Source organism: Aythya marila, assembly GCF_965140915.1.
Source record: "Aythya marila genome assembly, chromosome: 13".
Taxonomy (NCBI): domain Eukaryota; kingdom Metazoa; phylum Chordata; class Aves; order Anseriformes; family Anatidae; genus Aythya; species Aythya marila.
In genome coordinates, this window is record NC_139054.1 from 9610893 (window position 1) to 9638675 (window position 27783).

Here is a 27783-nt window from a genome sequence, read left to right on the forward strand (position 1 = left end):
GAGTTGTAGTCTCGCCGCCGCGCCGCCTGCCACGCTCCCCTTTCGGCGCCGCGCCCCGTTCCCCCCTCCCCTCCTCCGCGGGCGTCGCCGGGACTTGTAGTCCACCCACCGCCCCCGGCCGCTTCTCCACCGCCCTGGCGGAACTACGAATCCCGGCGTGCCCCGCGCGCGCAGGCGCAGAGCGCGGCGCCGCTGCCTGGTAAACAGAGCGGCGCGGCGGCGGCGGCGGGGCCCGGGGCTCACAAAGGGGCCGGGGCCGGGGCCGGGCCCATGGCCGAGCCGGGCGGCGGCGGCGGCGAGGGCGGGGGGGGAGGCGGCGGCACCGGCACCGCGGCTCCGGACATCGACCCCGACTTCGAGCCGCAGAGCCGGCCGCGCTCCTGCACCTGGCCGCTGCCCCGGCCCGAGCTGCCGGGCCCTGAGGAGGCCGCGGGCGGAGCGGGGGCGGCGGCGGCGGCGGCCTCAGGGGCGGCCTCGGGGCCCGGGCGGGCTGAGGGGGCGCGGGGGGCGGCGGCGGCGGCGGCCTCGCGGAAGGGCGGCTCCCGGCGCAACGCCTGGGGCAATCAGTCGTACGCCGAGCTGATCAGCCAGGCCATCGAGAGCGCCCCCGAGAAGCGGCTGACGCTGGCGCAGATCTACGAGTGGATGGTGCGCTCCGTGCCCTACTTCAAGGACAAGGGCGACAGCAACAGCTCGGCCGGCTGGAAGGTGAGCGCCGGCGGCGGTTCCCAGCAGCTCCCTTTAAAGAAAAAAAAAAAACAAACAAACAAAAAAAAAGGGGCTGTGGACCTAGAGCGGTGCCGGTGTTTTCTCGCCGCGGTGGCTGAGGACCTCTGCTGGAGTGTAGGAAAGGGAAAGTAGAGCTCAGGACGCGCAGCTCCAAAGCCTCAGTGCTCTTCTCTCCCTTCTTGTAGAAGAGGCAGCCGCTAGGATCTGTTAAAAGATCTCCCCGCTGTTTCCGTCCTCTGCAGGTGGCAGCCCGGTGGCCCTGTGCTGGTCAGTCAAACGAGCTCCAGCAAGGAGAAAGGGAGGTGTGAGGGGTGGCTGCTGAAAGAGCCCCTCGGGCTGGCCTCCTGCGTGTGCGTGTTCATATACCTGTGTGACGGTGGAGCCACAGGAGTGGGATCTGAGGAGCGGGAGCTGTCACTCCGGCAGCAGACTGGAGTGGGATGTGTGCCACACTCCTGGCTGTTCACAGGGCTGGTCAGCAGCTCCTCTGAGGTTGAGCCAGGGAGGTTTGGGACTTCCATGACTCCAGCCGTGCGTTCCTCTGCCTGCATTAAGTCAATGCAGGAAGTTAATTTTGAAAAAAAAAAAAAAAAAAAAAGGCAGGTTTTTCTGTGAGGTGAGCTTTCAGCTGGCTCCCCTCTCTTAAGGGGCACACCGTGTGGCTGCGTGAGGAGCGCTGATGTTTGCTCGAGAGGGGGTAGGGACGTGGTGAGAGGGACACAGCTGTCACAGCTGAGGTTGGCATGGGCTGGCAGACAGCTTCTCACAGTCGCCCTTCATCTGGCTTGCTGACAGCTCCCAGAGAGAGCCTGTCATTTGACTAAAATCCCCTGTCCATCTTGCTTTCTTTTCCTTTTCCCCTGTGTGCGGGTTGAGTTCCCATTGTTAAGTTTTGATTTGGGGCAGTGTGGGGGGTGCGTTTGCTTTCTTTTTGGTAGATTGCTGGTCTCACGGGAAGGTAGCTCCTTGCTTCCTCTGCCTAGGCATGCTGTCCTGGTCCTGCTGCCGTACAGCAGGCAGCATGTCTTCTTAAACATGTCCCAAGGTGTGGAAGTTGGGATGTCGTGAAGTATCCTGCCAGGCTGGATGCTAAAACAGGCGTACTGCGGGCTTGCTCCAGTGTGGATGTTCTCTTTTATATTTATTGCTGTATAAGGGGACCTTCAGTCTGGGTTTTGGTCAGAGTTTTCATCAGGGATCCCTTTTGGGAAACGTGCGGTTGGATTTGACCTGCGGAAAGGTGGAGATGCCAATCTGCACAATCGGCCCTCGCTCAGATAGCGCTGCCGTAGCCGTTCTGCGGAGATGTTTTTAGTGCCAGGGTTTATTTGTAGCCTCGCAGGCTGGGGAGAGAACTGAAACTTCCTGCTGGGGGAGATGAGGGAGGGCAGCGTGGCAGCAGCTGTGGTCGGAGGCAGCCCGCCTTGTCATTAGGGCCGTTCGGCGCTGTTGACTTTAACCAGCAAACAGAAAACCATCGTGGAAACACAGCTGAAAGCTGTTCGGCTGCCAGGGGAAATTCCCAGCAGAGGCTTTTCGTTTTCAGGGCATTGTCCGTTAGGGTGGGTGCGTGGGTGGTGCTCGGTGCTCCTGCGCTGACCGTGGAGCTCCAGCTTCAGCCCTCCTCAGCGCTGGCACGGGCACGCAGCCTGGCAGGGAGCGCTGCTTTGTTCTGCTTACATGGAGAATTCTTCTGGTGAAGATTTCCTTAATCTGCTTGCATCGAGGTGCATTAGAAGAAGGCGTGTTAGACACAGCTTCAATGATCCCGAAGCAATCAAGGCAGCTCAATCTGCTTTTTGTGGGTTGGGAGTAAATTGGATAGGTTCGTGTTTTGTATTTAGGGCAAAGTGAATAAACAAAAGATGTATCCTCTGCGGAGGAATGTGCCTTGCCTCTTTTTCTGTTTCCACTGCTCTTTGGTATTTTTAGAACTGCGAAGCTGTGCTTCCATCTTTTTAGATTTGTAAAGGAAAAGGAAAACTTCTCTGGTTGTCTTAGCTTTTATGGGTTTGTCAGTTTGGAACCGAATGAGTTTGGATGAAGGAAACGAATTCAGGGCTGCTGCTAAATGCTGCTGGAACATCTCGGTGCCTTTTAAGATAGCACCACAGCTCCTGGAGCTCTGGGGCTTCTGCCTTTTGGCAAAAATACTCTGATCGTGTAGTATGTTCTGTTTGTACGCAGCGCACCTCAAGTAGAGAATTTAAGCAGTGAGTATTTCAGAGCACTTTTATTTCTACCTGCTTCAGTTAGTGCAAAGCCCATAAACCTGTTATTACTTCATGATTACTTTCCAGCTGTCTCGCTCCGATGTACAATAGAGGGAAATACAGCTGTTACGGACGGCCAGGGTGTAACCTGAAATCCGGAAAAATCTGTTCTCGAGGAAGGTGATGGGTGCTGTTCCTGAGCTGCCTGAAGTACTTCGTTAAAGGGAGGGCTGGCAGGGCGCGCAGGCTCTTTCCCCTGCAATAATTCAGCTGGAGTTAAGAATTAACCGGGCTGAAAGGCAGAAGTGTCCCCGCAGGGGTGTGTCCCCAGACTCCTTTGTAATCCTCTCCTCGGCGCTCTGCGAGCTGCTCTCTGGATAAGAGGATAATTCCTTCCGGCTTTCAGACTTGGGGAGAGGAGGGCAGCGAGCGTTTCGAGCAAAGCTCCGCTCGATCCAGCAGGAGCACATAAAACCCTCTGGAGCAGTTTGCGTGCGCTGCTCGTCGCGTTTCGTGCATCCAGGAGTGTGAGCAAGTTTGACGCCGTGCTGAGCAATGCTGAGGACTGGGCTTTCTCCGTGAAACACTGAATATTCTCCCAAACCTGTTGTCTCCTCTTTTGCAGGAGCAGAGTGAGCTTAAAACCACCCTTTTCTCCCTCCAAAGGCATTTTACTGTGGCAAACCCGAGATATTTCCCATTGGAAATTTCCCAATTACATTTCCCTGCTGCATTGCATTAGTTTAGGGGAGGCTGAGGTCACATCTGTGTTCTGGTACTTGGCGTTCACTTTGATTCAAGTGTGTGTGTGTACCTACTGCAACAACTGAAGGTAGCTGCAGCACTAATTAAGAATTTACTGGGCGTTCTGCTCGAAGCAGGTGTCATCTCTCTGGACAGCCGAGCTAACTTATAAAAACGGGCAGCGTTTTGCTTAAAAATCTTCCACGCAGTTGTCTCTGAGTGCTCACACGATGTGTATGTGACCTGATGGCTCTCAGCTGCTTCCTGGCGTGTCCCCTGCAGCTCTGCCCGGCATTACAGAGTGATTCCCCCGCTGCCACAGCATGATACAACGTGAAGTGAGGGCTTGTGTTGGTAAAGGCGAAAAGTTCATCAGTCGTTGGCTTGTTGACTGCTGCCCAGCCAATTTTTGCTTTTTCTGTATGCAGATCTAGAAGAAAGCAACGGACGGTTCCTTAAAATAGTGGTGCTGGCTGTTTGCTTGTGTCCATCTGGACTGTGCTGGAGCGTTCTGGTGTCCTCGAAGCTTTTTTTGGCTTAGACTTGTCAGAATTGTGGCTTCTCAACGTGCACAGGTGAGGGCCCAAGTTGGTAGCTGATTTTTCTTTTATTTCATGAAGGAAGCCTTTGTCTGGGAAGGAACGTGTCCTGGTGGGAATATTTGCACAGGTTTGCTTTTGACTTTTGGTAACGGTGACTTCAGGAGGATGATTTGAGAAGACATTCAAAGGATTTCCCTGTTGTTGCTCGCTGAGGCATAACTGACTTTTTGCCAAAAAGCTGTAACACAAAAGGAAATATAAAACTCAGCATCGTAGCTCTGACCAAAGCATAAATCTGCCTGAATTTCAGGCCGGTGCACGTTTGTTTGTAGGGGAGGCTCACCCAGGGCCTGATTGCCCACAGCATGGACTTCATTTGGTGAGGAAAACCAGCTGCTTTCTGCTGGGTGTCCCGAGGAGGGCTGTGAGTTGGTGTGCCTGGCACGGTGACACTCTGTTAACTGTTCTGGCAGTGAAAACGAGAAGGTGCACATCTTAAATTCAGTTTGAAGCTGGTGTCGTTGCTGCCATCGTGGCACTGAGCAGAACACAAGTCCCCTTAATCCTCAGGAGTTGTGGCAGAGCTGTGGGTGCTGCTGGCTGGTAAGCAGGGTTGGTTTGGGTCCTTTGAAGCTGCTGTACCAGGAGGGGAGGGAGAGGGGCTGTTGGTATCTGGAGCAGCAGTGGTGGAAAGGACTTGTTCCTGCTTGCTGTTACCTCTTACAACCCCGCTGTGTTTGTCTGGCGTTAGCAGCGCAGGGAGACGTCGTCTCAGCAGCCAGCAACCTCGCTGGATTTTCTTGAAGTGTGGGGGGAATAAAAAACAGAAGCCAGCCCAGAAATAATGAACAGGAGCGTGACAGAGCAGTGGTGGGGTTTGTTGGCTTTTGGTTTTCTCTTCACTTGAAGCCTCGTGGAGTGTCCTCCTTGTGAAGCAGGGGGGAGCTCTCCTTTTGGCAAAAGTCCGTCTGCCCCGTGCAGCGTCAGGCAAATTACCTGGAGCTTTTGCTGCTGCTCTTTCCTGTTCCCCGTCAGTCTGTTTTGGAAAGCTGCTTTGCTGAAAGATTATTCTTTATGGCACAGCTTAATTTTCCAGTCAGCCCTCAAAGAAGGCAGCTCCCGGGATGCTGGCGCTACTTGTTCCAACAAGTTTCTTCTGCTCTATCTAATCCTGCGTGGCTTCAGCTGCCCGCCTTGGTAAGCGTGTCAATTGCCCCGGTGTTTGCTTTTGTGAGAGCGAGGATTTTCTTCTTCTGAACTCCGATTGAAAGATTACAGAAAGGAAAATGTTCCTCATAAGCCGTGGCTTTGTGTCTCCCGAGCTTGACGTCCGTGCTCACGTGTGCTTTCTGGAAGGAGGCTGCTGGAGCAGCGTTGGAGCTCTGGCTGGGGAGCAGTTGTTTACTTGCTGGAGCGTAGCTTTGCAAAATCCCTGCAACGAAGACTTTTCCGAAAGCCTCTGGAGCCAAGCGCCTGGGTGAGTGCAGAGACAGGCACTGACAAATGCGGAAGGCGGGGCCTCCTCCCTTGCAGCCTCCGAAGAATGTGGTGGCAAATTATAATTCTGCACAATTACAGGCCTTGCTTTGGAACATGGCCCTGCGCTGGGATGTGACCATGTTCTTTGTGTGCCTCCGAGGCAGTGAGAACACGTTGCAGGGAGCTGCCGTGATTGTTCATCCAGCTTTGTCCCTCCCTGATTCTTCAGAGACCTTTTTTTGCTAGGAATTCAGGTGCCTCCATGATATCAGGAACTTGAAATTTCCCAGGAGAATGGCACTCGTGCTTGGGAGTAGTTGTGGCCAGACCCTGAAATCCATGTGAACATGTGCAAGCTCAGAGCTCTCAAGGACAGGCGTTGTTTTGTGTTTTTCCTCGCATATCTTGTGCTTGGCTTGGCCCCGAGCACTTCGTTCGCACGGCTCTTGCACCACGGCTCCGTGTGCCTCCTGATCCAGGCCCGGCACAAAGGAGCCTCCTCTTCTGCCCTCTCCCAGCTTTGGAAAAGCTGTGTCACAGGACGGAGCGTCTCAGCTTGTTTCTCCTCTGCTCTGTGAGCAGCCTTTGTCTGAACACGCTGTCCTGAAGGCTCTGGCTTGATGCGAGTACAACTCCGATTTTATGGTAGGCAGCCTCAGCCTTGCTGGGAAGCCCCGGAGTCCCTCGGGAAGGCTCTCACTGCCTTTCTGTCTTCTGGGAGAAGCACTCGTGCCCCTCAGACAGCGTTCCCATGTGGTGGCTCCACAGCCCGGGTGGCTCTCGCCTCTCCTTCAGGGCGAAGCGCACGTGGGGCCAGGCCTGGCTGGTGCAAGGGCAAGGAGGGTTGCTTGCCTTTAGGGGATGCTATCAAAGGGGAAGATTTAACGTTTTGGTGACTTCTTGGGAATTAGGAAGCAGCTTGGGGCTGCTGTTAGCCGCTGTGCTGTGGCTGTCCTGTGCATCCTGTCCCACACGTGAGGCGGTTGGGCCTGCTGAGCGCTTGGGTGGTCAGCGTACCCAAAATGCTTCTGGCCGGGCCTTACCTTTGTGTAACATCTGCCATTAATTTCACAATGGTTTTGTCTGAATGTGTGATTTACGGGAATCATCTTCGATCTGTGATGCTTAGAGACACAGACCAGCTTTTTTCCACTTCAGTACCGACCATACAGCAGCGCTCTGTAGGAACCGCTATAGGATGCAGTAAGCCGCCCCCCTCCCCTCCCAGCCAGGTGCTGAAGGGACTCCTAAGGATTTGCACCCCGGCTTTCCTAAGGATTTGCACCCAGGCTTTCCTTTCCTAACTGCTTCTTCCTCCAGCTCGGGCTGCAGTCTGGTCAGAGGCATCCCAGCGGTAAGAGCTGGGGGAGCGGATGCCAGGAGCTCTGCATCGCGGGAGGATCCAGGCTGCTGTGAAGCTGAGCAGCTAAAAAGTTAATTCCATCTCTCTGCTTTTGGTTGGAGTTGCTTAACTTCGAGAAAGGAAATACGTCAGGGTTGCCTGGGTGACCGAATTCTGTCATTTCCCCTCCTGCAAGGTTTGACTTGGAGTTCTGTGATTATTTTAGCATCGTTAATTTTCCACTCACTCTCTCAGTGAGATCTGAGGCTGCCCTCCACGCGTTAGGCACACATTAAATCACGCTGGTGCCTGCATCCCTGTGCCGGGGAGCACAGCGTGTGGGAGCCTGACAAAGCTAACAGCAAAGGAGCTTCCCTTGGACCTGTGATAAGGTTTAGCACCTGTGTGACATGAAGCAGCTCCTTGTGCTGGCCGGTCCTCCCTTCCCTGACACCCCTCTGCCTCGAAACACGGGGCCTGGGAGGGGAGCTGGCTCAGATCTATTCTGGGACGCTCAGGACCGAGTATTTCAGTGTGCAGACAAGCTCGGGCATGCAGATATGTGATGACCACGGGTGCTGTGGCTGCAGTGGTGAGCTGCCTCGCAGAGAGAGGTGTGAAAGTCATAATTTAGACGTTGCACTTCTGACAGCAGCTAACCATCACATAAGAAGCATTCTGTGTTGTTTTTTTTTCTTGTCTCCAACCATACGTTCTGTGCCTCTGCTAGCACTGAGGTGCCTGACCCTCCCCACTGAGGTAGCTCAGAAAACAGGCAGAGCTCCAAGAGGCAAAAAATCATTTTCCAGGAAGGTTGGGGCTGCTTTTTGGTCCCATCAGCTCCCTGAAGCAGCTTCAAGTCGCAGATGCTTGTTACGGGAGGAGGAGAGCTGGAAGGCAAGGCAGGAAGGAGCAGTAGAGCAGCTACCCGTGGCTCCAGCCATTTACCATCGTGTCAGCTGAGCACTAACATGTACAAGCACTTTGAGACTGTTGCACAAAAGGTAGCGGGCTTCCCAAATCTTGATGTAATTCTTAGACGTGTTTCAAGATGCCTTGTTTCAGGCTTCTTTTTTAGACAGAAAATGAGGCCCTGGGACTTTCACTTAGACACAAGAAGTGAGGTTACTTTTCTGCAGGCTGCGGTGTCACTGAAATGCTGACAGCAGTGCAGCGTGCTTTTGCTAACGGAGGACTCAAAACCCAGCTATAGCAGAAAATAGCTCGTAGTTGGGAAATTTTGAAGCCTCAAACCCGTTGGTTTAAAGCTTCATTTTGGTAAATGGCACTAAAAATGGTTCTGAAACTCTCAGTGTATGCTCCATGCAAGCTAGCAGGGCATGGACTGGGTGTCCTCAGGAGCTCACGGATCACTTTCAGGAGGATAAATGAAGGATCTGTGCCCGCTTGGTGTTCGTGCTGGAAGGGAAAGAGCCTTACTTAAAGAATATGCTAGACGGGAGCGTTGCTGTAGCTGTTAGTGTGAATACCTCCCATCACAGATCTCTGTAAGAGCCCTGGCTCGCACGTGTTCCTGCAGGCTCTGGCTGCGCAGTAACCCTTGGGGTGCTCTCCAAGTAGGAGCTTGCGACTCCGTAGATAGTGATCACAAGCAGCCAGCCTAGTCCAAATCCTCAGCAGCCAAAGGTTAAAACGAGAGCTAATTCAGAGCAATTCACACGTCTCCTTCCACCTCTGTGAAAACTTCCCACTCTGCTGTGCTGGCTCTGCCTCACTTGAGGACAATCCTTTTGGTAAGGTGGACAAAATTAGCATGGTAAGGGCTCGGCTGAGAGGAAAAGGGTGGGGAGAGGGAAGGCAGCGGGCAGGAAAGAACTGCCTTCAGAAGCACTGGAAAAGGATGATAAAAGCACGGTTAACGTGGCTCAAAATTGGGACTGTGCAGGGAAGTTGAAGGCTGCTGTGAACCTTTCAGCTGATACGAAAAAGGTGTTGCTCTCGGACCGCTGTTGGGCTGCCGGTGCAGCACCTTTTAATTACGTGTAATTTGACTATCTGAACAAATTAAATGCAAATCTGAAGCAAATGCACAGCACAGGCTTCAGAGGGATCTTCGGGGGGCTCTGCTCAAACAATGAGGTTGGTGCTCGCTGATCCCAAAGTACTGGGGGTTATCAGCACAGTTGCAGGACTGAAATTCACTTTGTTGGGGTACAGACATTTTAGCTCGCAGTTTCTAGCAAAGGGAAGGGTGTTAGGAGGGACAAGGGATGCGTGCCTTGCCAGATGGAAAGATGGGAGCAGCTAAAACTGGCACGTACAGTGTGGGAGGGCATTTATCAGCCTGAATGTCTTACCCCATCAGAAACGTACACAGAGCGTGCTGCCTCCGTGTGGAGTGCCCTGGCAGCCCCCAGACTTACCGGGACTCTTGCTCCACAGATCCTATCTTGTTTGGGGGATGGAGGTAGTGAAAGGCATACTGAATTGGGTGGGGTTTGTCATTTCTCTTCTTCCAGGCTGTTCAACCAATACAATTCCGTGTCGTGCTCTGATCCTGCTGAAAGCTCACCGTACAAAAACTAAAAAACTCCAGCCAGGTTTCTGCTCGGTGGCTAACGGGGTTAACAGGAGGGTGGGAGCAGGAGAGATGGTGAAGGTGCCACTCCAGCAGCAGCCTTGGCTCAAACTCCACTGGGCTCACATTGAACTTGTATTTGGGAATTTGCTCACTTGCCCTGCGGTACGTTCAGCTGCTGCAGCCTTTGTAGCAGTGGCACACGGCCTTGCAGAGTTCTTTGTGTGTCAGTGCTGGCCATGCCAGTTGGAAGCTGCTAGTTGTCGTGGCAGCTTTACCCCTGCTGCATCAGGGAGACATTGCTCTGCCTGCTTGTGCTGTCGGGCGTGTTGGAGCTGCGATGGCAGGTTTGGTTTGTGCGGGTCTTTGTTCTACCTTTCTGCTCTGGATGCTGTCTGAATGCATTTGTGCTTGTGAGGTTTCCAGGTGGAGCCGCGGTGTAACCTGCCAGCTCCTCACAGCTCCTCTTTCTTATCTGTTTCAGAACTCCATTAGGCACAACCTGTCCCTGCACAGCAAGTTCATCAAAGTTCATAATGAAGCCACTGGGAAGAGTTCTTGGTGGATGCTCAATCCCGAAGGCGGTAAAAGTGGAAAAGCACCAAGAAGAAGAGCTGCCTCCATGGACAACAGCAGCAAGCTCGCAAAAGTCAGAGGTAAAGCATCCAAAAAGAAGCCCTCTCTCCAGTCCGCTCCAGAAGCCACTGCTGACAGCCCTGGTTCCCAGTTCCCGAAGTGGCCGGGGAGCCCGTCCTCGAGAAGCAACGAGGACTCTGATGTGTGGAACACCTTCCGGCCTCGAACCAGTTCCAATGCAAGCACCATTAGTGCCAGGCTTTCTCCGATCGTGACTGATCAGGATGACCTCCACGACGAAGAGCTTCTCCCGTCTATGGTGTACTCCAGTGCATCCAGCAACGTTCCACCAACCGTGACGGAGGAGCTTGAGCTCATCGATGGGTTAAATCTGATGTCTCCCAGCTCATCTGTGCTATCCACCCAGCAATCTGCTTCCAGTGGTCAGATCCAAAGAGAGTCCGGCTTTTCCTTGCGGAGCCCAAACGCGGCTGGGCAGACCGCTACTTTTGGCAATTCCCTCTTTAACCCCGTTGATATTTCACTGCAAAGTTCTGTCGGCCACTTCTCCGGCCCTCAGACCTTGGAAGCTCTTCTGACACCCAGCTCCCCGCCTCCGAGGGATGTTCTGATGACTCAGGTGGATCCAGTTCTCCCACAGACTGGCAGCAGGATGAGCAGCCGAACTCTTCTGCTCCTGGGTGGACAAGCCACCCAGAGTAAGATGAGCTCGGGCAATCCACGAGGAAAGCCTGCGGAGCAGCAGGCAGAACCAGTTGGTGCCAGTGTCTTGCCATCGACGCTTCCCATAGCAGCATCTCCTCAAAACGCTGGCAGCATCAACAGTTTGAAGGCTCCAGTTTCTGCAGGGGCTGCCCAGTCAGTCCAGCTGGGCAGTCCGCCACTGCTTGCTTCAGCTAGCCCTGCTCCTCTGGGCTTGAACCAGGACAGGCTGCCCATTGACCTGGACATTGACATGTACATGGAGAACCTTGAATGTGACATGGATTACATAATCAACAGCGAACTCATGGATGGAGAAGGACTGGACTTTAATTTTGAACCTGTTCTGTCTACTCCCAGCTATCCCAGCACCTCGCAGGCCTCCAACCATACCTGGGTACCAAGTTAACTTCAGGAGCACAAAAAGGTAGGTGTAGTTGTGTCAAATGCTCCAGCGCTGTATCGGGATCATCTCTGAGAATTCTCCTGTGCCCCACGCTGCAGTAGCTACAGACAGGTAACTCTTTGGGAGAGCAACTGCTCTTTGAGTTAAAAGTTTCTGGGAAACTGCATTCCCTTTTAGAAGGAGAAAAGGGCAGATAAAGGTAACCTACCAGGCCATAAACTCCTTAATGGGGTAGAGCAGCAACCCAAAAGGAACTCCTGCTGTCTCTTCCCAGAGGTGACTGCTCTACAGGACGTTGGTCTCTGCCACGTGGTGTCTGTAGCTCCGAATTTGACATGAGAGCATATGCTGATCCCATAAAGACGTGATGCTGTGTATACAGAGCGGGTTAATTGAGCAGGCACACACTGTTCTGCCCAGGTTATGATTATGCTTGCAAAATTTTCTAGTATATGAGGTTGCAAAGTATGTCTGCTTCATGACTGCCTGCTTTGCCCTGCATGCAGCAGGACAATCACTCTGTTATCAGACCTTCTGCCATTCCCTTATCTGGGGAGAGTGTCTGTGAAGTCTGGTGAGCCTGTTTGTCAGCATCAACTGCTGAATTGCTTATGCAGCCATTAAAATGGGAAAGGAAGAGAAAATGGGAGTGTGGCATGAATGGAGATGGAAGGAGGAAGGTATCACATGCTTATGCTTTCAGTAGCAGCACAGCTGCCTTTCTGGTGATCTTTCGTGCTCAGAAATTCCTTGAATAAATAAAATTCACAAATAAAATGTACGAGAAACAGAGTTAAAAACATCTTATCTCTGTCATCCTGATCTGAAGCTCTTTAACCACTGATGCAGTCAGAGAAGTAGAGAACTGGAGCTGAAGGCATGTTTCAAGCTCGGAGCTCAGTTAGCTAACAGTATGGGCAGCTTCTTTTGGGGACTAGAGCACAGACTGGATGTTAGTTGGAAACTGGAAGCCTTGCCAGGATTATTTCCTGTGCAGGAGCCAGATGTGGTGTTAGTGTTGCAGGTTTGGTTAGTACTCGTGGCCAGCTGAGCAGGCAGAAGTCCGGGCATACTGCAGGTCCTGCTTCACTTGTGGGAAGCCCTTGAGCTTCAAGGTGATGGAGAAGGAGCGGAATTATCGTGTGCTTGACCTTACTGCTATTTCCAAGGCACCTGAGTAACCTGAAGGTAGTCCTGCCTTCAGGTTTGGACTGAGTGACCTCTGGAGGTCCCTTTCAGCCTGAATTTCCTGCTGATTGCTGCTGGGTGTGCTGGAGACCTGGTTCTAGGGTAAATATTTTTCTGCTCTGCCCCAGCGCAGCTGTTCCGGACAAGTGCTTGGGACCAGACAAAGTGAAACGCTGGCCTTTGTGGTACTTAAACCCTGCGAGCACATTGATACACTCTTATATATGGACTTTTTAAACACAAGTTAATGCCCTGTTACTCCAAATCCCAGCACACTGCTTAGGACTTCATTTGTTAGTGATATTCTTCTCTCCATACTTAGATCTCTTTCCTGTAGAGAGAAGGAGGATCCATCAGGCTTTCCCCTGTTTCCTTGTGGCTTTTTATAGTCTTGTGCATTTAGGTGTTCCCTTGCCGACTTACAGAGTGTCTGTCTTAAACGGAATACCCATGCTCCAGGTGCAATGGGGAAACTCAGTTTGGATTTCAAAGCCCAATTTAGTTGACGAACCATTCGCAGTGTTCATCTGCCCAAGGATGGTTTGTGAGACAGTGACAGGCTGGGGCTGTTCCAGCACTGGGTGCTGCTCTGAACCCCACTGGATATTGCTGTGAGCTTCGGTGCTTTTTGTGTGCTGTGCCAGGGTGGGTCATCAAATTAGGGGAATACGCTGGCTTTGTGGGGTGAAACGTTCTTCATAGGGTGTTCAAAACAGGGCAGATGGAAATATCCCGCAGTCCTGGGTGCATCACTCACCTGGCATGGATAGGCAAGAGCTCTGTCTATGGAATACCAGGCGTAGATCTATTTTTTAAGGGTATAAAACAGGGAAACTGATGACATGGTTATCAGAAGGTGAAGGTGTGACTTGTAACCATGTGCTGAAGGGGGAGAAGGGATGTGCTCCGCAGCAGCTGGGGTCTTGGTCTGTGTCGATACCTGGTGTGTGCCTTGCTTACCGAGGCAGAGGAGTTGCTTGAGATTAAAACCCTTGGATCTGCTTTCATCATGGCGTGAGTTTGAAGTGTTACCCTCTGGGGAATGTGCTGGGCACATCCTCACTGAGGAAAGAGCAAGATGTTGAGTGAGTCCTTAAACAAGGTTGTGCACCAGCACAAAGGGGGCTCCTCCGTGCTTCTGGGCGAGCAGCCCTGAGCTGCGGTACTGCTCTTGGAGAAGCCTGCCTGCTCACTCTGCTTTTTTCCTCCAAGTCTTTTATTCTGCCCTTTGATTGTTTGCTTTTTCTGGGCTTTGCAAAGCTTTTAAGTGTTGCCTGTCTCCGTGGGGTGAGATGAAGGGGAGTTTTTTTTCCCCAAAGGAAGGCAGACACGTTGCGAAGTGCTGCCGAGGCAGAGAGGTGTGGGTCAGGAGTGCATCAGGGTTGTAAGAAAAGGGGAACAGGATGTGCGTGGCGAGAAACAGGAGAGTTCCTGGAGACCATGAATAACCCTGGGAAAAGAAAGCAGAAAGCTTTCTCAAATTTCAAATTTAGGAGTTTAAAAAAAAAAAATGCTGCAGACATCAGTGTCTGCGAAGAGGTCAGGATTTGGATCATCTGTCCTTCCTTTGGATCTGTTACTGTAAAGAGCTGTGTCCCTGCTCGGAAACCGTGCTTTTTCTCCATGTGAAGTTGACGTTGGTGACAGCTACTGTAAATGACTGCGAACCTGCAGCCATCCGGAGTAGTGTCTGAGGGCTTTGTCTCTGCCCTGCTGGGTCAGGTACAGGCATAACACTGAGCAAAAGCTGAGCATCAGATCCCGGAACGGGATCAGCAAGCAGCCAGGATGAACCAGAAGCCGGATAAATCCTTGGTCTGCCCTCAGCACGCGGGAGAACAAATTCCTGTTGCTCCCACAGCTGCTGCTCACCACTTGCTGGTTTGGGCGCACCGGGTGCGTGAGCAGCATGGGACTGAACGCAGCCTTCGTGAGCAAAGCTGTGAGCAAAGCCTGTGGTGAGGGACACCTGGGGACAGACCTGCCTCTTCTGTGCACTTGTGTGGTTTGTCCTGCTTCGGCGTGGTCATTCTGCTCCTCCAGAGATCAGTTTGCAGCCTTCAGTTGTTCAGCTGAGCTCCGTGTAGCTTCACAGCCCCTTTGTCCCGTGCCCAGCTCGGCCTGGACCCTGCTGTTTCTTGCTGTGCTCTATTTCCCTTTGGTCCCAGCGCTGCATTTCCATCTACCTGAAAGCTAATAAATAAATAACCCCTTCCCCCCATCATCTTGCAGCTGCCCGAAGCCTGTTGCTCTGGCTTTTCATTTAAGCAAGTGTGTTTTCTCGTTCAGGGCTCCCTCCCCTTTGTAGTTTTCCTTTGCCAGGAGTTTATTTCGTACTCAGCAGTGCTCCTGCTGAACGCCCTGCCTTGATGCCCTGTATTTCTATAGCATGCCTTGCTGTTCTGCCTTCCCAAGCGGACCCTGGACCTGCAGTGGAGGTGTTATGTCAGCATCTTAAACCAGCTCAGATGTCTGCCAGGGCTTGTTTGAGGGAGTTGTAGCTGCTGCTTTGCCACTGCAAACTGACTCTGAGCAGAGTGAGGCAGAAAGCCTGAGAAGGGATATCTAAGACTTTTGGGGTAATGAAATATTTAGAAATACGTGGGTTTTTTGTAGGTAGATATGGGATTTCTTTAAGTGGTTGAGTATAAGCAATTCTCATGTGTGATCTCAAAAAAAAAAAAAAAAAAAAAAAAAAAAGCCCTTTCTTCATCTCTTCCCTCCCAATTCACATCTGTGGCTGCTTAAGGTGGGGAGTACCTTGCTCTTCCTCCCTGCTTTCCCACAGCGCTTCTGGTGTTAGCAAAGTCCTTTAAACCTGCTTATCTCGCACAGCTTTGATGGTGCCATCAGCTTGCCGGAGGAGTGCTCACTTCTGCCCTTTGTGTTTTTGTTTTGTCTCTTGTCTCGATTGTATTCTGAAGCTGGGAGCTGAGCACTCGCATTCGCATCCTCATCCTCCGCTTGACTCTGTTGACCAAGGCCTCTCGTGATCTGTGTTTGTTCCCTGGTGGAAGTGGGCATCCTTTGAGCAGCACAAGGCTGGCTGATAGCAGTTAACTCCTCCTCTCTGCACCCAGGGTTCCCACTGGAGCTGAGACCTAACCATTGGCTCTTTTTCTTCTTCCTAGTGTCCTTCAGGTTTTGAACATCGGGTTCTGACTTCGCTTCCCACCCCTGGCAGAGAAAAGAATGGAGCATGTTGGATTCAGTTTCCCTGCACGCCACACCTTGGGCAGAAGGGGCTGCCCACCTGGGAAGAAAGGGCAACCTGCATCTGGCTGCAACAGGAAGAGTTTAAAAAATAATCCTGTTACGTGCCACGTCTCTTCCTACAAACCTGACCCTGCCTTGGATCTTCTGGGGAAACCCTGGGCTGTACAGGTCCAACGAGGAGCCCTGGTAGAAGCCTTGGCCAGAAGCCTCTGTGCTGGGCGATGTTTTCCCACGTGAAGAGTTGGGTTTGCTGGAGGAGCATCCCGATGGCCATCCTCTCTCTGCTCTGGCAGAAAGTCTCCCAGTGCCTCGGACTGGCGGAGGGCCCGCTCTGCTGGCTCGCCCTCCGGGACGGAGTCGTTGGACGTTTCCATTCAGCCACCAGATGTGCACTTGGTATCCCGCAGACTCGCAGAGGAATTGGAAGGAGCGTGCGGGTGGAAACCCTGCTGGGAAGAGGGCGTGCTGCTCCGGGGGTTGGCCTCGGTGTTTGCAGCCTGCCCCTCGTTGCCCTGCAGGGAAGGGTGGTGGTGGTGGTGCCGAAGGCTTCCTCTCGTTCATCCGAGTGGAACGGGGGGGACGTTGAGTTTTTCCCTGTGCCAACTAAGCCCCGGTGAGTGAGAAGCACGTTTAGAGAAGTCCCTATGCTGTTCTCAGCACATTCCCAATACACCAGGCTGCTGTGAAACAGGCACAGGTGCTAATAGCTGTTTCTGGGACACAAAACCATCAGTTGGGGTTTGGTTCTGATCTCCCTTGCTACAGCAGAGGAAAGGAGAGCCTGGGTGTGGCCTTAACAGAGCCCTGGTTGCTTTTCAGAAGGGCATTTTCTATAGATAAAATATTTTTTTACTAATCCGGGAACTTTCTACAGCGAACATGAAGCCAATGTTGAGTGTGTCCCCTTTTAGGCGTGTTGGGCATCTCTCCCTCCGCGGAGGTACCAGTGACAGACTTCTTTCTCAGAGCTGCATTAGGAACAGACACGTTTGCTGTTTGGTAACGTGTGCGATCGGGGGGGGAAAGAATTGGCAAATCCCCGCAGTTTCAGCCACCTTGGGGAAGGCTTGTACATTATTGTAATCTATATGTAAAAGTAGCTGCAAATTACATAGAAGCTTTTCTAAACCTTTTTAAATATATATTATATATATTTTAATTGAAAATGAGATTATTGGATAAACAAACAAACAAACAAACCACACTTGCTGCATCTGTCCCCTTGATACCAGATAACACTACAGCGTGGGAGGGACAGGCCGAGGGCGTTTTGGGCCAAGAAGCTGAAAACGTCGTTCGAAAAAGTGGGCAGGGCACGAGGGTAGGGAACGCTCACCATTCCCAGCACGCTGCTTCTCAGCTAATCCCTTAAGTGGTAGGGCCGTAGCTGATGCACCAGGAGATTCCCTGCTCTGCCGAGGGGATGGCGTGGGCTGGATCTGCCCTGGGTAGCCCTCAGGGAGGGCACTCGGCTGGATTTGGTAGCTGCCTTTTTTGGTTTCCGTGGGGTTTCATTGCTGAAGTTGCTGCTGCTGGGGGACTTGGGGCCCGTGGGCATCCCCCTGGGGATGTGTGTCGTGTTCTGCCCCGGCTTTGTTCTTGCGAGACAGAAGCTGGGAGTCAGGAGATGAGCTGAGAGCATTAGCTGGCGTGTTCCTGTCACCTTATTGGCGTTCGCAGGGGTAGGAGCTGTGGGAGATGCGGTGCTTTTCCCATGTTCCAGTAATCTTGGTCTGGCACCAAGCCTCCCAAATCCTTCCTGAAGGCGGTGGTGGCTTCTGCTGAGGCTCCTGTCGTGCAGTGCAATTAGCCGTGTTCTCGTACCACCTTGTCTGCTCTGTTCTCCTGGGTTTCATTTCGTTTTCATTTGAGTGGAGCTTGGAACAGGAGCGGTTTGTCTGGCTACCTGCGACGAGGAGCCTCCAGCAGCCTTATCGTCGGCGTGCCCTGCCGTGAGAGCCCTCGAGCAATTTGATAACCTTGGCTTTGAAGGCTGCCTTCGTGGCAGCCCTCGCGGTGAGACGTTCAGCGCTTCCCCACAATCTGCATGTCTGGCCACACCTCACCGCAACCGAAACAAAACCAAAAAATTAAAAAAGTTGAACCCCTGGCATCCCAGCCCGTGCTCTGCCGGCTCGAAGCGGGGATGTGCGTGCTCACTGTGATTAGTTCGTTACACTAATTGACAGGTAGCCCTTCCGCGCACCCCTCGTGCTGCACATGGCACGCACCGCACACAAGGATCAGCCGTGATGCTGATTCAGCTCACAGATGTGGCAGGACTTGTGCTTTTTGGCACATCGTGTGCCACTCTGTTTGCTCGGACCCTGAGGGGGGATGAGTCCCAGGAGCTCCAGAGCAAGCTGAGAGGCTGCCCGGGCTTCGCAGGCACGGACGGCGTGCTGGCTGCAAGTGCAAGCAGGTTGGTTACGCTGCTTCCCAGCTCAGTACCAAAGGACAGGATCCCAGCACGAGTGGAGCTGCTAAATGCAACCCTAACGCCTTTAGCATGGAAAAGGAGCCCTGCAGCTTGTGCAGGAGCCGCTGCCCCCGCAGCACTCCAGGAGCTGAAGGTGCTGGAGAGCGCACGAGTGGCAAGGATGGTGCTGGGAAGACCACTGGTGCTCCGGGAGAGCTCAGCCAACAGTGAATGGGACGTTGTGGGACAACAAATGGGACGTTGTGGGACAACAAATGGGACGTTGTGGGCTCAGGCAGCCTCACTCCTCATTTGGGTGGCAGGAGGGTTTGGATGGCAGGCGCGGAGGGCAGGGATGCAGAGGAGTTGGGAGTTCTCCAGCCCCTTCTCGGGTAACTTCCTCTTTGTAAGCCCTGACCTTTTGGAGCCTGGGATGATTCCTCAAGTGACACAAGAGACTTTCAAGTTCTTGAACTGCTGCTTGCTGAAAGGGTGGACCTGGGAGGGGGCTTCCCCGCCACTTGCCCTGGTTTTTGTGTTCTTTCCCAAAGCGTTTGCTGCTGGGTTCAGCGTGGTGTCTCGGTGGGTCTTTGTTCTGAGTCAGCAGCAGCAGGCCCTGTGCTTACGGGTACTTTTTTCTCTAATGAGGGGTTGGGCTGGGGTTTAGAGAGCAGCTCTGAGCGTGGTGGGGAGCGGGGCTCCTGGACAAGTGCCTGAGAGGGGTGGGCAGGGGACTGTTGGCTCGAGGCCTTAGGCTGTGCTGCGTGCGCTTTCCTTGCCCTCGCTGAGCTTGGTACCAAGTTCCTTCACCTCCAGGGGATCAGACGTGGTGTGAGGCCACCACGCAGCTCTGGGTGCTGAAGGATTCTGCTCACAGCTGCCCGTGGAGCCTGGCAGGAGGCAGGCTTGTTGCTTTTATTTACTCCTGGCTTTAGCTAATGGCTTGAGCCTTCACAACTTGAGCGTATTTTACTACTACCACCTTCCTGGAAAAGCTTGGGATGTTGGGAGTTTCTCGGAGCCCTTAATTTTCGTAGCTGGTGTCTGAAAACCTGTCATCCCCTACCTTGTGCTGCTTTAAAAACTGCGGCTGAATCGTTCTGGGGAGAGGAATAAAAGCAGTGGGAGCTTTCCAGAGCCTGTGTGTACCCATCAGCGAGGCTCACACTAGAAGCAAGTAGCACTAATCAACTTTTTCCAAAGGAAATGCCTAGAAAGCTTTTATATAGTTCATGATTTGTTCATTTTCTTACTTAGTTGCTTATTTATAGCCACACTCAAATGCTCCAGGGCTAGCCTTGCTCCAGGAATGAGAAACCTGTCTGGTGCCGCGGGTAGGAGTGCCTTGGGAGTGGTGTCCTGGGCTGTCACCGAGGTAATGTGCAAGTATGGACCCATTAGCAGCAACAAAAAAATCAGTTTGGGGATGTGAGCGTGAACAGGGATGGCTTTGGCTTCGGGTTTGCCTCAGCTGCATGCCTAATGAGAAACTTGTCGTAATTAACGTGGGGAAAAGCAAATGAGGTGACTCCAGATGCCTGAAAGATCTGTCCGTGTGAAAGCTCGGGAGCGTGCGATAACACAGCACTACAGTTCGTAACCCTCAAGGAAGGGATCCCCTCTTCTCATTAGCCTTCGCATCACACCAGGAGGAGTCTGTAGAGGCTGGAAAACTCGCCGATGGAATCAAATCTCCAGCTGGCAGCGCGGTAGAGCAGGGAGGAGAGGCGGTGGGAGAGCTGCAGGTCGGGTGGATGAAGGGTTGGGTTCTCCGGGTGTGTGCTCGGAGGGGGTGGCTGCAGCCGGTGCCCTGGTGCTGCCCTTCGGGGCTCTGTTTGTGCCGCGTGGGTGCCAGGTGACTGCTCCCAAAAGGAGCCCTCAGCAGGCACCGGGGGCTCCGTGGAAGTGTTCCCAGCGCCGTGGGGGCTTCGCCTGGGGTGACCACGGGAGGGCTTTCTGCAGCGCTAGCACATCGCCTGCTGTTCGGGGCAGGCACCTCCAGCTGCCGCAGCTTCCACCCCGTCCCCTCCGCACTCTTTCACCCCTTTCTCACGAGGATTTTTTTTTTTTTTTTAACATAATCTCTGCTTTTGTTTGCTCTCTGTAGCAGTGTAACTTCTGAACCATTACAGGCTCTTTGTTACCATCTGTGCTAGCAAGACTGTAGAATGTGCTAGACTAGGGGGGAACGTTTGACAAATAAAAACCTGTAATCCTCTGCGCTGTGTCTCCTGCAGTTTGTTCCGTTTCATTGGTGGGGCCCAGTTGGTTTTTTGTTTTTTTGTTGTTTTTTTTTTTCCTTACCTTCAGCTTCCTTCCTTCGCCTCCCTCTGCTGTTAGGCCAGAGGTGGAAGGGTCGCTGCCTGACAGCCTGTGAAGGCTCCAGGGTGCCCTCAGGGGTGCGGAGCCCCTTGTCACGGTGTGTAGGGGGTACGGGGGGGCCCATCCACGAGGTGCCCCTGAATTAGGATGGCTGAGCATGTTAGGGACCTTTCATCTTCACCTGTGCACCCCAACTCGAGGAGATAAAGGGGAGCTACTGCAGCTGGGGAGCACTGTCTGCCAGCAGAAGATACCAGCTTGCTGCCATCCCAGGGGCCGTGGAGGTCAGGGTGGAAGCCAGCTGGTCGTCCCTTGGGCTGGCTGGCCCTTCAAGCAGGTAAGAGGCCTCTCCAGGAAGGAGAAGGCTTCAGGTCGGTGCCTTCTGGGGTCCTTCCTTGGTGTGAGGCACGTAGGAACGAGGATGCAGCCCGAGCCAGCGCAGCAGCTTGCGAGGAACGTGGTGGGGCCCTTGTCTCCAACCGGGATGTCATCCCAGCAGGGCTGCCTGCGTGGCTGGAGCACTGTGCTGTGGGATGGGGGTGGTTGTAAGCTGAGGAGAAATTCTCATTAATGAAATTGCACAGTGCTAATGGCCAGAAACTTGTATGAAAAAGCTGGGATACCTTGATGCTCAGTAAGGTCTGAGAAAATGCCATTGGAAAAGTGTGAGATCAGTTGATGCAAATAACTCTGGAATAGGTGTTAAGCTTCCTACTTCAAGACTTAAGCTGATCTCCAAAAATGAGGCTTTAGGAGGAGGTCCTCATGGGATCTGACTGTCCCTCATCTGCTGCTGTGCTGCTTCCTGGGGCTTCCTACAAGCACGCAGCGGTACTGCATGCAGCAGGGGAGCATTCAGTCCTGCCCAGCAGCTGTGGCCATGCTTTATGCCGATCTGTGCCACGTGAGCAGGGCTGAGGAGAGCAGGTGCCAGCTGGGCTCGGACGCCTTGCCTGGGGCTTGCTTTTGGCTGGTGTGACGGCGTCTGCAGGAGTCACCGAGCCCTGCCGTGTGCTGTCCTAATGGGGGTACCTGCTGCAAAGCCTGCTCGGGGTGTCGGAGCAACTGCTGGCTCTGCTCAGAGGGGAGTAGGTGACTGCCACATCCTCCAGCAGCAGCCACGGGGCTGCTGTACCAGTACCACCAGTCCTACCCAGTACCACCAGTCCTCCCCAGCACCGCCAGACCCGGCATTTTGCTGCCCAGACCCAGCGCCAGCTCTCCAGGTACAACCAGCCCAGCCTCTCCGGGCAGAGAGCAAGCACGCATCCATGTCAAACATAATATATTTATAGCAAAAATAGGCTTTTTCTGTAGCTTCCATACACAAGGTTTTTTCCCCGTACATTTACGCAGTAAACAGGTCGACCGAAGCAGCGTGCGCTGGGCTGACGTTCGAGCTGCCCTCGCTTCAGATCCCCCTCCCCGATGCTGGGTGGCCCCGTGCCCCTTCTGTGGGTGCTCCCCTGTGCCTGGCAGCCAGGGACCCTCGTCCCCTGCCCCAGCTCGGGGCTGGCAGCATGCACGGAGCAGCCCCGGGATGGGGGCGTGGGGTGGTTGGTGCCTGCTCCTGGCAGGGGCCAGGCTGGTGCTGCTCGTGTGGGGACAGCCCCAGGAGTCCCCCAGCCAAGGTTTTGGGGTTCCCTTAGCTCACCTGGGCTGTTCTAGCAGCAAGTGGCTGGGCACAGGGCCCCAGCCCTCGCTGTGGGAAGAAAATGCAAGCCCTGCCCTCGTTCCTCCTGCCCATCCACCAACAGGAGACAAGGGGGGGTCTGGGGCTAGCCCCAGGGGACAGCCAGAAGTCTTCTGCACAAAACCTCGGAGCCTGAACACTGCTTGAGGCCCTTCTCACCCTGCTGCCAAGGATGGCAGAGTGCTAAGGCACCCACCTGCAGGAGCTTCACAGTTTGGAGTTTGCACGGGTCATCGCTCGTCCGTCCCGCGGGGGTTTGGCACGTGGACACGAGCGGCAGGACACGGACCCAGCGAGCGCGTCCCCGTCCAGTCCCAGGCTGGGACGCAGAGGACCCAGCACACCTCCCTTCCTGAGCACGCAGCGCAGGGCATTGCAGAGCTTCCCTCTGGTCCCATCCCGCCCCCCTTTTCCCCCCCCTTGTGTCTTTGGCAGTCCTCCTCGGCCGGCTTCAAGTCTTCAGCATCACACGGACATCTCAGCAGCACGGACTTGCCTCACAGTTTGGTAATTGCACGTAACAGGGCCACTCGGCGTGCCCCACAAGGAGAAGGAGGAGGAAAAAAAAAAAAAAAAAAAAGGAACAAGACAGTCAAGTAAACTAAGTTGAGTAATCCCTCGCCGCCCGTCCCAGCACGGCGGCTCGCACACGAGTCCAGGGAGAGGATGGAGAGGATGCTGGCCGGCCCCGCCGCCGCGCAGCTCCCCAGCGCCTACGAGACCATGTACTGGGTGATGGCCTGCAGCGCGTACAGCAGCTCCGCCTGCATGCGGGCTTCCAGGATGAGCAGGTTCACGTGCACCTGAGGGAGGCAAGAGGAGGTCAAGCGGCCGCACGCGCTGTGTGCAGCCATGCCAGCAGCGTGCCCACCCCGACGAGGGGGTCTTTTGGCTCGGGACGCTGCTGCGGCTTGCGGCTGGGCCAGGGGCTCACCCCGAGGTGCCCACGGATGGGGGTGACCACCTCGGAGCTCCCCGTGCTGCTGGTGGCCACGCTGCCCACACCCTGCTGCATGCAACTACCTACGGACAGCAGCTTTCCATTTTCCCCTCCCTCGGTGTGGTTTGGGGGCTCAAAGGTTTCTCCCGTGCTCCCCCCCGAGCATCCCAGCCCCTTGGCCCCTGCTCGCTCCCAGCCCAGCCACGGGCGGTCAGAGGCAGGGGGTGCTGCCCTACCTTTTCACTGTGCTTGAACTGCTTCCAGAACCTGTCGAACATTTCGGGGTTTGTCTTCTCTGGGTAGCAGGTTACAGTCTTAATGTAGACTTTGAGCATTCGCTCCAGGAGGTGATTCACCTCTGCGTAGTCGTAGTCGTCGTACCTGCGGGGAGCACCGTCGGTACCCGGCCCCAAACCAAGCACCTCTCCCCTGCTCCACCCCAGCCATGCCGCAGGCACGGGACAGGGCCAACGGCGGCCACCAGGCACTGAAGCCATGTGCAAGACATCCCCGAGCATCTGGGGACACAGCAGAAGCGGCCTGCGCTCCTCCTGCCCGGATCAGCTCGGCTTTCTGCCTCGGACCGCGAGGTTGGCTTCGTTACCTGATGCCAAACATGCAGTGGATGTAGTTCCAGATGCCCCGCTTGAAGACTGAGGGTTCGCAGCCCTGTCTCTTGGCCATGGCACTGCTCTGCAGGCCATCCACCATCCGGAACTTCTCGTCCAGGAGGTGCCCGATGTCCGAGTAGAGGCGGTTCACCAGCGAGAAGCCGTGGTCTTCCCAGGAGTAATCCTGTGGAGCACAGCGAGAGGCTTTCGCCACTGCAGGAAAGAGCCTGGGGCATGTTCCCAGGGAGAACGGCTGCTGAAGATCCGGGATGCAGCAGGAATCAGTGGGTTTGCTCTGCCACAAGTCCCAGCACGCCTCATCAGGCAGCTTTGGAACAATTTCGGAACAAATTTTAACCCCCCACCTCCGCGTTCACCCACAGCAGGCCCAGAGGGGACCTGCAGCGGTTCTTGAGGACAGAAGGCGGTCGCTTCCCCCCCAGCCCTTGTCGGATGGGTCCCCTCGCGGGGCAGAGCCTCCCAAGGGCGCAGCGAGGCTGGGGCAGCCCCGCTCGGGGCCACATGGGCACCCCACAACCACCACTCCCCGGCAGCACGGGCTGCTGCCCGCAGGGAGCACGAGGAGCCTCACCTGGACTCTGAATACCTGCGTCTGGTCCTCATCGCGCCGGGCGAAGTCCTGGTAGCCAAAGTCGGGGTCCTGCATGTAACACGCCAGGTTGGCGGCGCCAGTGACTTCCCCGACGGTATCTGGGAGAGGGGAGAGACCGCGGGCAGCTCAGGGTGGCTCAGCTGCCCCGTTCCCAGGCAGCCAGAGCTGGGTCCCCAGTGCCGGCATCCCAGGAGCACCTCTCTGGCAGGGTGCTCCCACCCTGCACCTTCCCTTCCCTCACCTTCCTCGCGGTCCGGCGGCAGCAGCCTCGTCTCCTCCCTGCCCTCCGTCTCTACGTGGATCCGCTGAATGCGCTCCCGGAGAGAGTCCAGCTCCATGCAGGAGTCCAGGGACTGCGCAGGAGCACAGCGTGCCGTGAGGGCAGGGCGCTGGCCGTCCCCGTCCCCGTCCCCATCCCCACGGTCCCACCCCGGCGCTCACCCTCTTGCGGTTGATGCGCAGCAGCTCCTGGCTGCAGCCGTTCCCGGTGGCGGCCTCGCAGAAGCACTGGTTCCCGGGCGGAGAGGCCTTCAGCGACCCCCGGCCCCCCGGCCCCTCTTCCTGCTCGCAGCCGCAGCCGAAAACAAAGCTGGCGAGCGCGTGGCAGTGCGCCAGGAGGACGACGGCGTGCACCAGCTCCGCCAGCGACCAGCTCCACTCGCTGATCTTCAGCAGCTTCTGCAGGACACGGGCAGGGCATCAAGGGCGAGCAGGGGGCCACGGCACCCACCCGACCCCACTGGGACACTGCGGGGGCTGCCGTCCCCCAGCACCTCCCCGATCCCCGGGCAGAGCACCCCCCCGCTACCTCGATGTGCTCCTTGGTGATGAGCCAGGGCCGGTGGGCCAGGATCTTGTTGATCTCGTTGAGGTTGCGGAGTTTGGGGGGGATGAAGTCGAGGCCGCGCAGCCACTGGGGATCGCCCCCCGCCCGCAGGAACTGCAGCACGTGCAGGTTCACCAGGTACCGGCACTGGTGCCGGGCGGCCGCCTGCAAGAACGCGGCGTCAGCCCCGGGCGGGGAGCAGCCGGCGGGGACCCCGTGCATCCACCTCGCCTCAGGGCCAGCCCGCTTTGGCTTCTGCAGGGAAACCCACGGCACGGGGAGCACCCGGGCGGCTCCGGCAGCGGGGGCTCACCATGATGGCGATGTAGTGGCGGCAGTCGAAGGGCAGCGGGCCGTCCATGTGCAGCAGGTAGTGCTGCGTCTTGAGGAAGCTGTCGAGGTAGCGCGGGTGGTAGCCCATCTGCTGGGTCACCGCCTCCAGCCGGCCCCGGCTCGCCAGCGCCTTCACGAAGAGGAACTGCGGGCGCTCGGGCTCGCTGCCGGACATCTTCACCACCTGCGGGGAAGCGCACGGCTCGGCACGGGGAGCCCGGCCGCCCCCCCCGGGGCTCTCCAAGGGGCTCCCTCCTCCCGAAGTGACCCCGCCAGGCCAGAAGCCACCGCAGCGGGCTCGGGGTGCCCCTGGGGAGGCAGCACCCGAGTGCACCCACGCGGGACCAGGAGGAGCAAGGTGCCAGTGGAGCTGCTGAGCTGCTCCGGGCTCGTGCCTGTGCAAGCAATGTCCTGGCACCCACAGCTCGGTCAGGAGCACAAGGAAGGGGGGCTCGGAGGTCCCCCCACACCGCAACCGCCTTGCCCATGGGAGCTGGGGCCGGGCTGGGTTTTGGCAAGGCGACGCAAAGCCGCGCTGCTCCGGGCGCAGCACCCCGGGGTGCCGGGAGGCTGAGCGAGGCCGAGCTGCGCGCAGCGCTCACACCCCCGGAGCGGCACAGGAAGCGGCTCGGGCTATTTTCTACCACCCTGCCTCTGGTGACGAACGCACGCTCGCTCAGGTGTCAAGAGCTTGACTCGGCTGCGATCGGAGCTTCCTCTTCGGCCAAAAGGGGTGCGCAGAGCAGAACGGGCAGGGAGGGACGAGGAGCGCCAGCCTCTCCGGCACAAGGGCGAGGGTGCGAGCCCGGAGCCCCCCGCGGCTCCTGCAGCCCCCCAAGGGGCTCCCGACGGCTCCGGGTGGTTTCTTCTCACCGGGCACCTCCGGGTGCAGACGGACACACGGACAGCCCCCGGGCCGGGCTGCGGGGGGACGGGGCTGACCCGGCCCGGGGCTCCCCCGCCTGCGCCCCCCGGGGCTGCCGCCGCCCCCCGTGCGTCCCCCCCCGGCCCCGTCTCTCCCGTGCCGGTCCCTCGGAGCGCGGTCGTTGCCCTCCGCGGTCGCCCCCCGGTTCCTCTCCCGGGATGCCCGTGCCCGCTGCCCCTCGACGGCAGCCGTCGGGGCCGGCACCCGCCTCGCCCCCCCCGCTCCCGGTGCGCGGCCCCGCGGGGGGCTCCCCCCGGCCCTCCCCGGTGCCGGTGATGCTCCCGGGACCGCGGGCAGCCCGGCCCCCGCCCGGTTGTCCCGAGGAACGAGGGAAGTGCCGGTGCCGAGACCCGGACCGGGGGCGGGGGGGGGGGAGACCCACAGCGGTTCCGTGCCCGGTGCCGGCCGCCGGTAACCGGGGCCCCATTGTGCGGGCGGCGGCAGCGGCAGCGCCCCCGGTGCGCGGCGCGGGCAGTGCAGGCGGAGAGAGAGAAAAACAACTTTGATTGGCAGTGATGGAGGCACGGCGCCTCCCGCATCCCGCACAAAGGGGACGGCGCCGCCGCACCGGCACCGGGACCGGCACCGGGACACCGGGACACCGGGCCCCGCGTTGGGACGGCGCCGCCCGGCTGCGAGCAGGGCAGGGCAATGCAGGGCAGGGCAGGGCCGCGAGCTGCCGGTAGCGGCGGGCGGGTGCCGGTGGGCAGCTCCGGTGCGGAACCGAGCCCGGGGCTCCGCTGGGGGCTCCGGTAGCGGCGGGGCGGGTCCTACCTGCCCCGGCAGCCGCTGGCACCGGCTTCCTCGGGGGTGCTCCATGCTCTGGGGACACACGATCATGGTGAGCCCGCGCCGTGCGCTGCCGCCCGCTGCCCGGTGCCGGTGCCCGGTGCCCGGTCCCGGTGCCGGCCCCGCCCGCCCCGTCCCGGCCGGTCCCGTCCCGGCCGCCGGCCCCGCTGAGCCGGGCACCGCGGCAGCCCGGTGCGGGGCGGGGGGCGTGGCCTCGGCGCCGCCTCCGCCAATCACCGCCGAGGGGGGCGTGGCCTCGAGGGGGCGGCACCGCGTGGCCGGGTGGAAAGTTACCCGGGATGACCACGCCCACCACCAGAAAGGGGGCGTGGCTTTGTAGAAGCCCCGCCCATAAAGGAAAAGGGGGCGTGGCTTGTGCTGCCCCGCCGGCGGGGGGCGCCACGTGGCGCGGTCCCGGTCCCGGTGTCCCGGTGCCGGCGGCCCCGCGGCTTTATTGGGCTCAGCGCTGCCTCGGCCGCTGCTGCCGCCCCCCCGGGGGCTGCGGGGTCCTGCGGGGAGCCCCCTCCTGCTCCTCGCCGGGTCGCGCCGCGCCTCGTGCCGCTGCCTTGCCCTGCAGGGAGGGGTGGGGGTGACACGGGGACGGGGGTGACATGG

The 27783-nt window shown here is 56.8% G+C and overlaps 2 protein-coding genes across 3 annotated transcripts; one reads left to right on the forward strand and one right to left on the reverse strand.

Moving 5' to 3' along the window:
* Positions 1-258: 258 nt before the first annotated feature.
* FOXO4 (forkhead box O4) lies at positions 259-20328 on the forward strand. The gene is made up of 3 exons (XM_082771038.1): positions 259-708; positions 10073-11314; positions 15613-20328. Exons 1-2 carry the CDS (start codon positions 271-273, stop codon positions 11294-11296), a joined length of 1662 nt encoding a protein of 553 aa, XP_082627164.1. The 5' UTR covers positions 259-270; the 3' UTR covers positions 11297-11314; positions 15613-20328.
* A 1378-nt stretch (positions 20329-21706) lies between these two features.
* On the reverse strand, positions 21707-27312 carry LOC309883006 (sestrin-3-like). Of its 2 annotated transcripts, none has more exons than XM_082770641.1 (9): positions 27154-27312; positions 25435-25638; positions 25104-25286; positions 24737-24973; positions 24537-24648; positions 24290-24393; positions 23676-23866; positions 23308-23452; positions 21707-22934 (listed from the first exon to the last, which is right to left on the reverse strand). In XM_082770641.1, the coding sequence occupies exons 1-9, from the start codon at positions 27217-27219 to the stop codon at positions 22845-22847; spliced, it is 1332 nt and encodes a 443-aa protein (XP_082626767.1). In that variant the 5' UTR covers positions 27220-27312; the 3' UTR covers positions 21707-22844. The 2 variants fall into 2 exon arrangements, with proteins under 2 accessions (XP_082626767.1, XP_082626766.1); XM_082770640.1 differs by having other exon boundaries at positions 24275-24393; positions 27154-27311.
* Positions 27313-27783: the final 471 nt, after the last annotated feature.

What these genes read in the sequence shown, in the direction of transcription:
- FOXO4 (XM_082771038.1), top strand. Translation starts at nt 271, where the DNA reads ATGGCCGAGCCGGGCGGCGGCGGCGGCGAGGGCGGGGGGGGAGGCGGC. An exon ending in ACAGCTCGGCCGGCTGGAAG is followed by an intron (nt 709 to 10,072) that starts GTGAGCGCCGGC and finishes TATCTGTTTCAG; the next exon opens with AACTCCATTAGGCACAACCT.
- LOC309883006 (XM_082770640.1), bottom strand. Translation starts at nt 27,219, where the DNA reads ATGATCGTGTGTCCCCAGAGCATGGAGCACCCCCGAGGAAGCCGGTGC. An exon ending in GCCGCCGGACCGCGAGGAAG is followed by an intron (nt 24,394 to 24,536) that starts GTGAGGGAAGGG and finishes CCCCTCTCCCAG; the next exon opens with ATACCGTCGGGGAAGTCACT. An exon ending in AGTTCAAGCACAGTGAAAAG is followed by an intron (nt 22,935 to 23,307) that starts GTAGGGCAGCAC and finishes TGCCTCCCTCAG; the next exon opens with GTGCACGTGAACCTGCTCAT.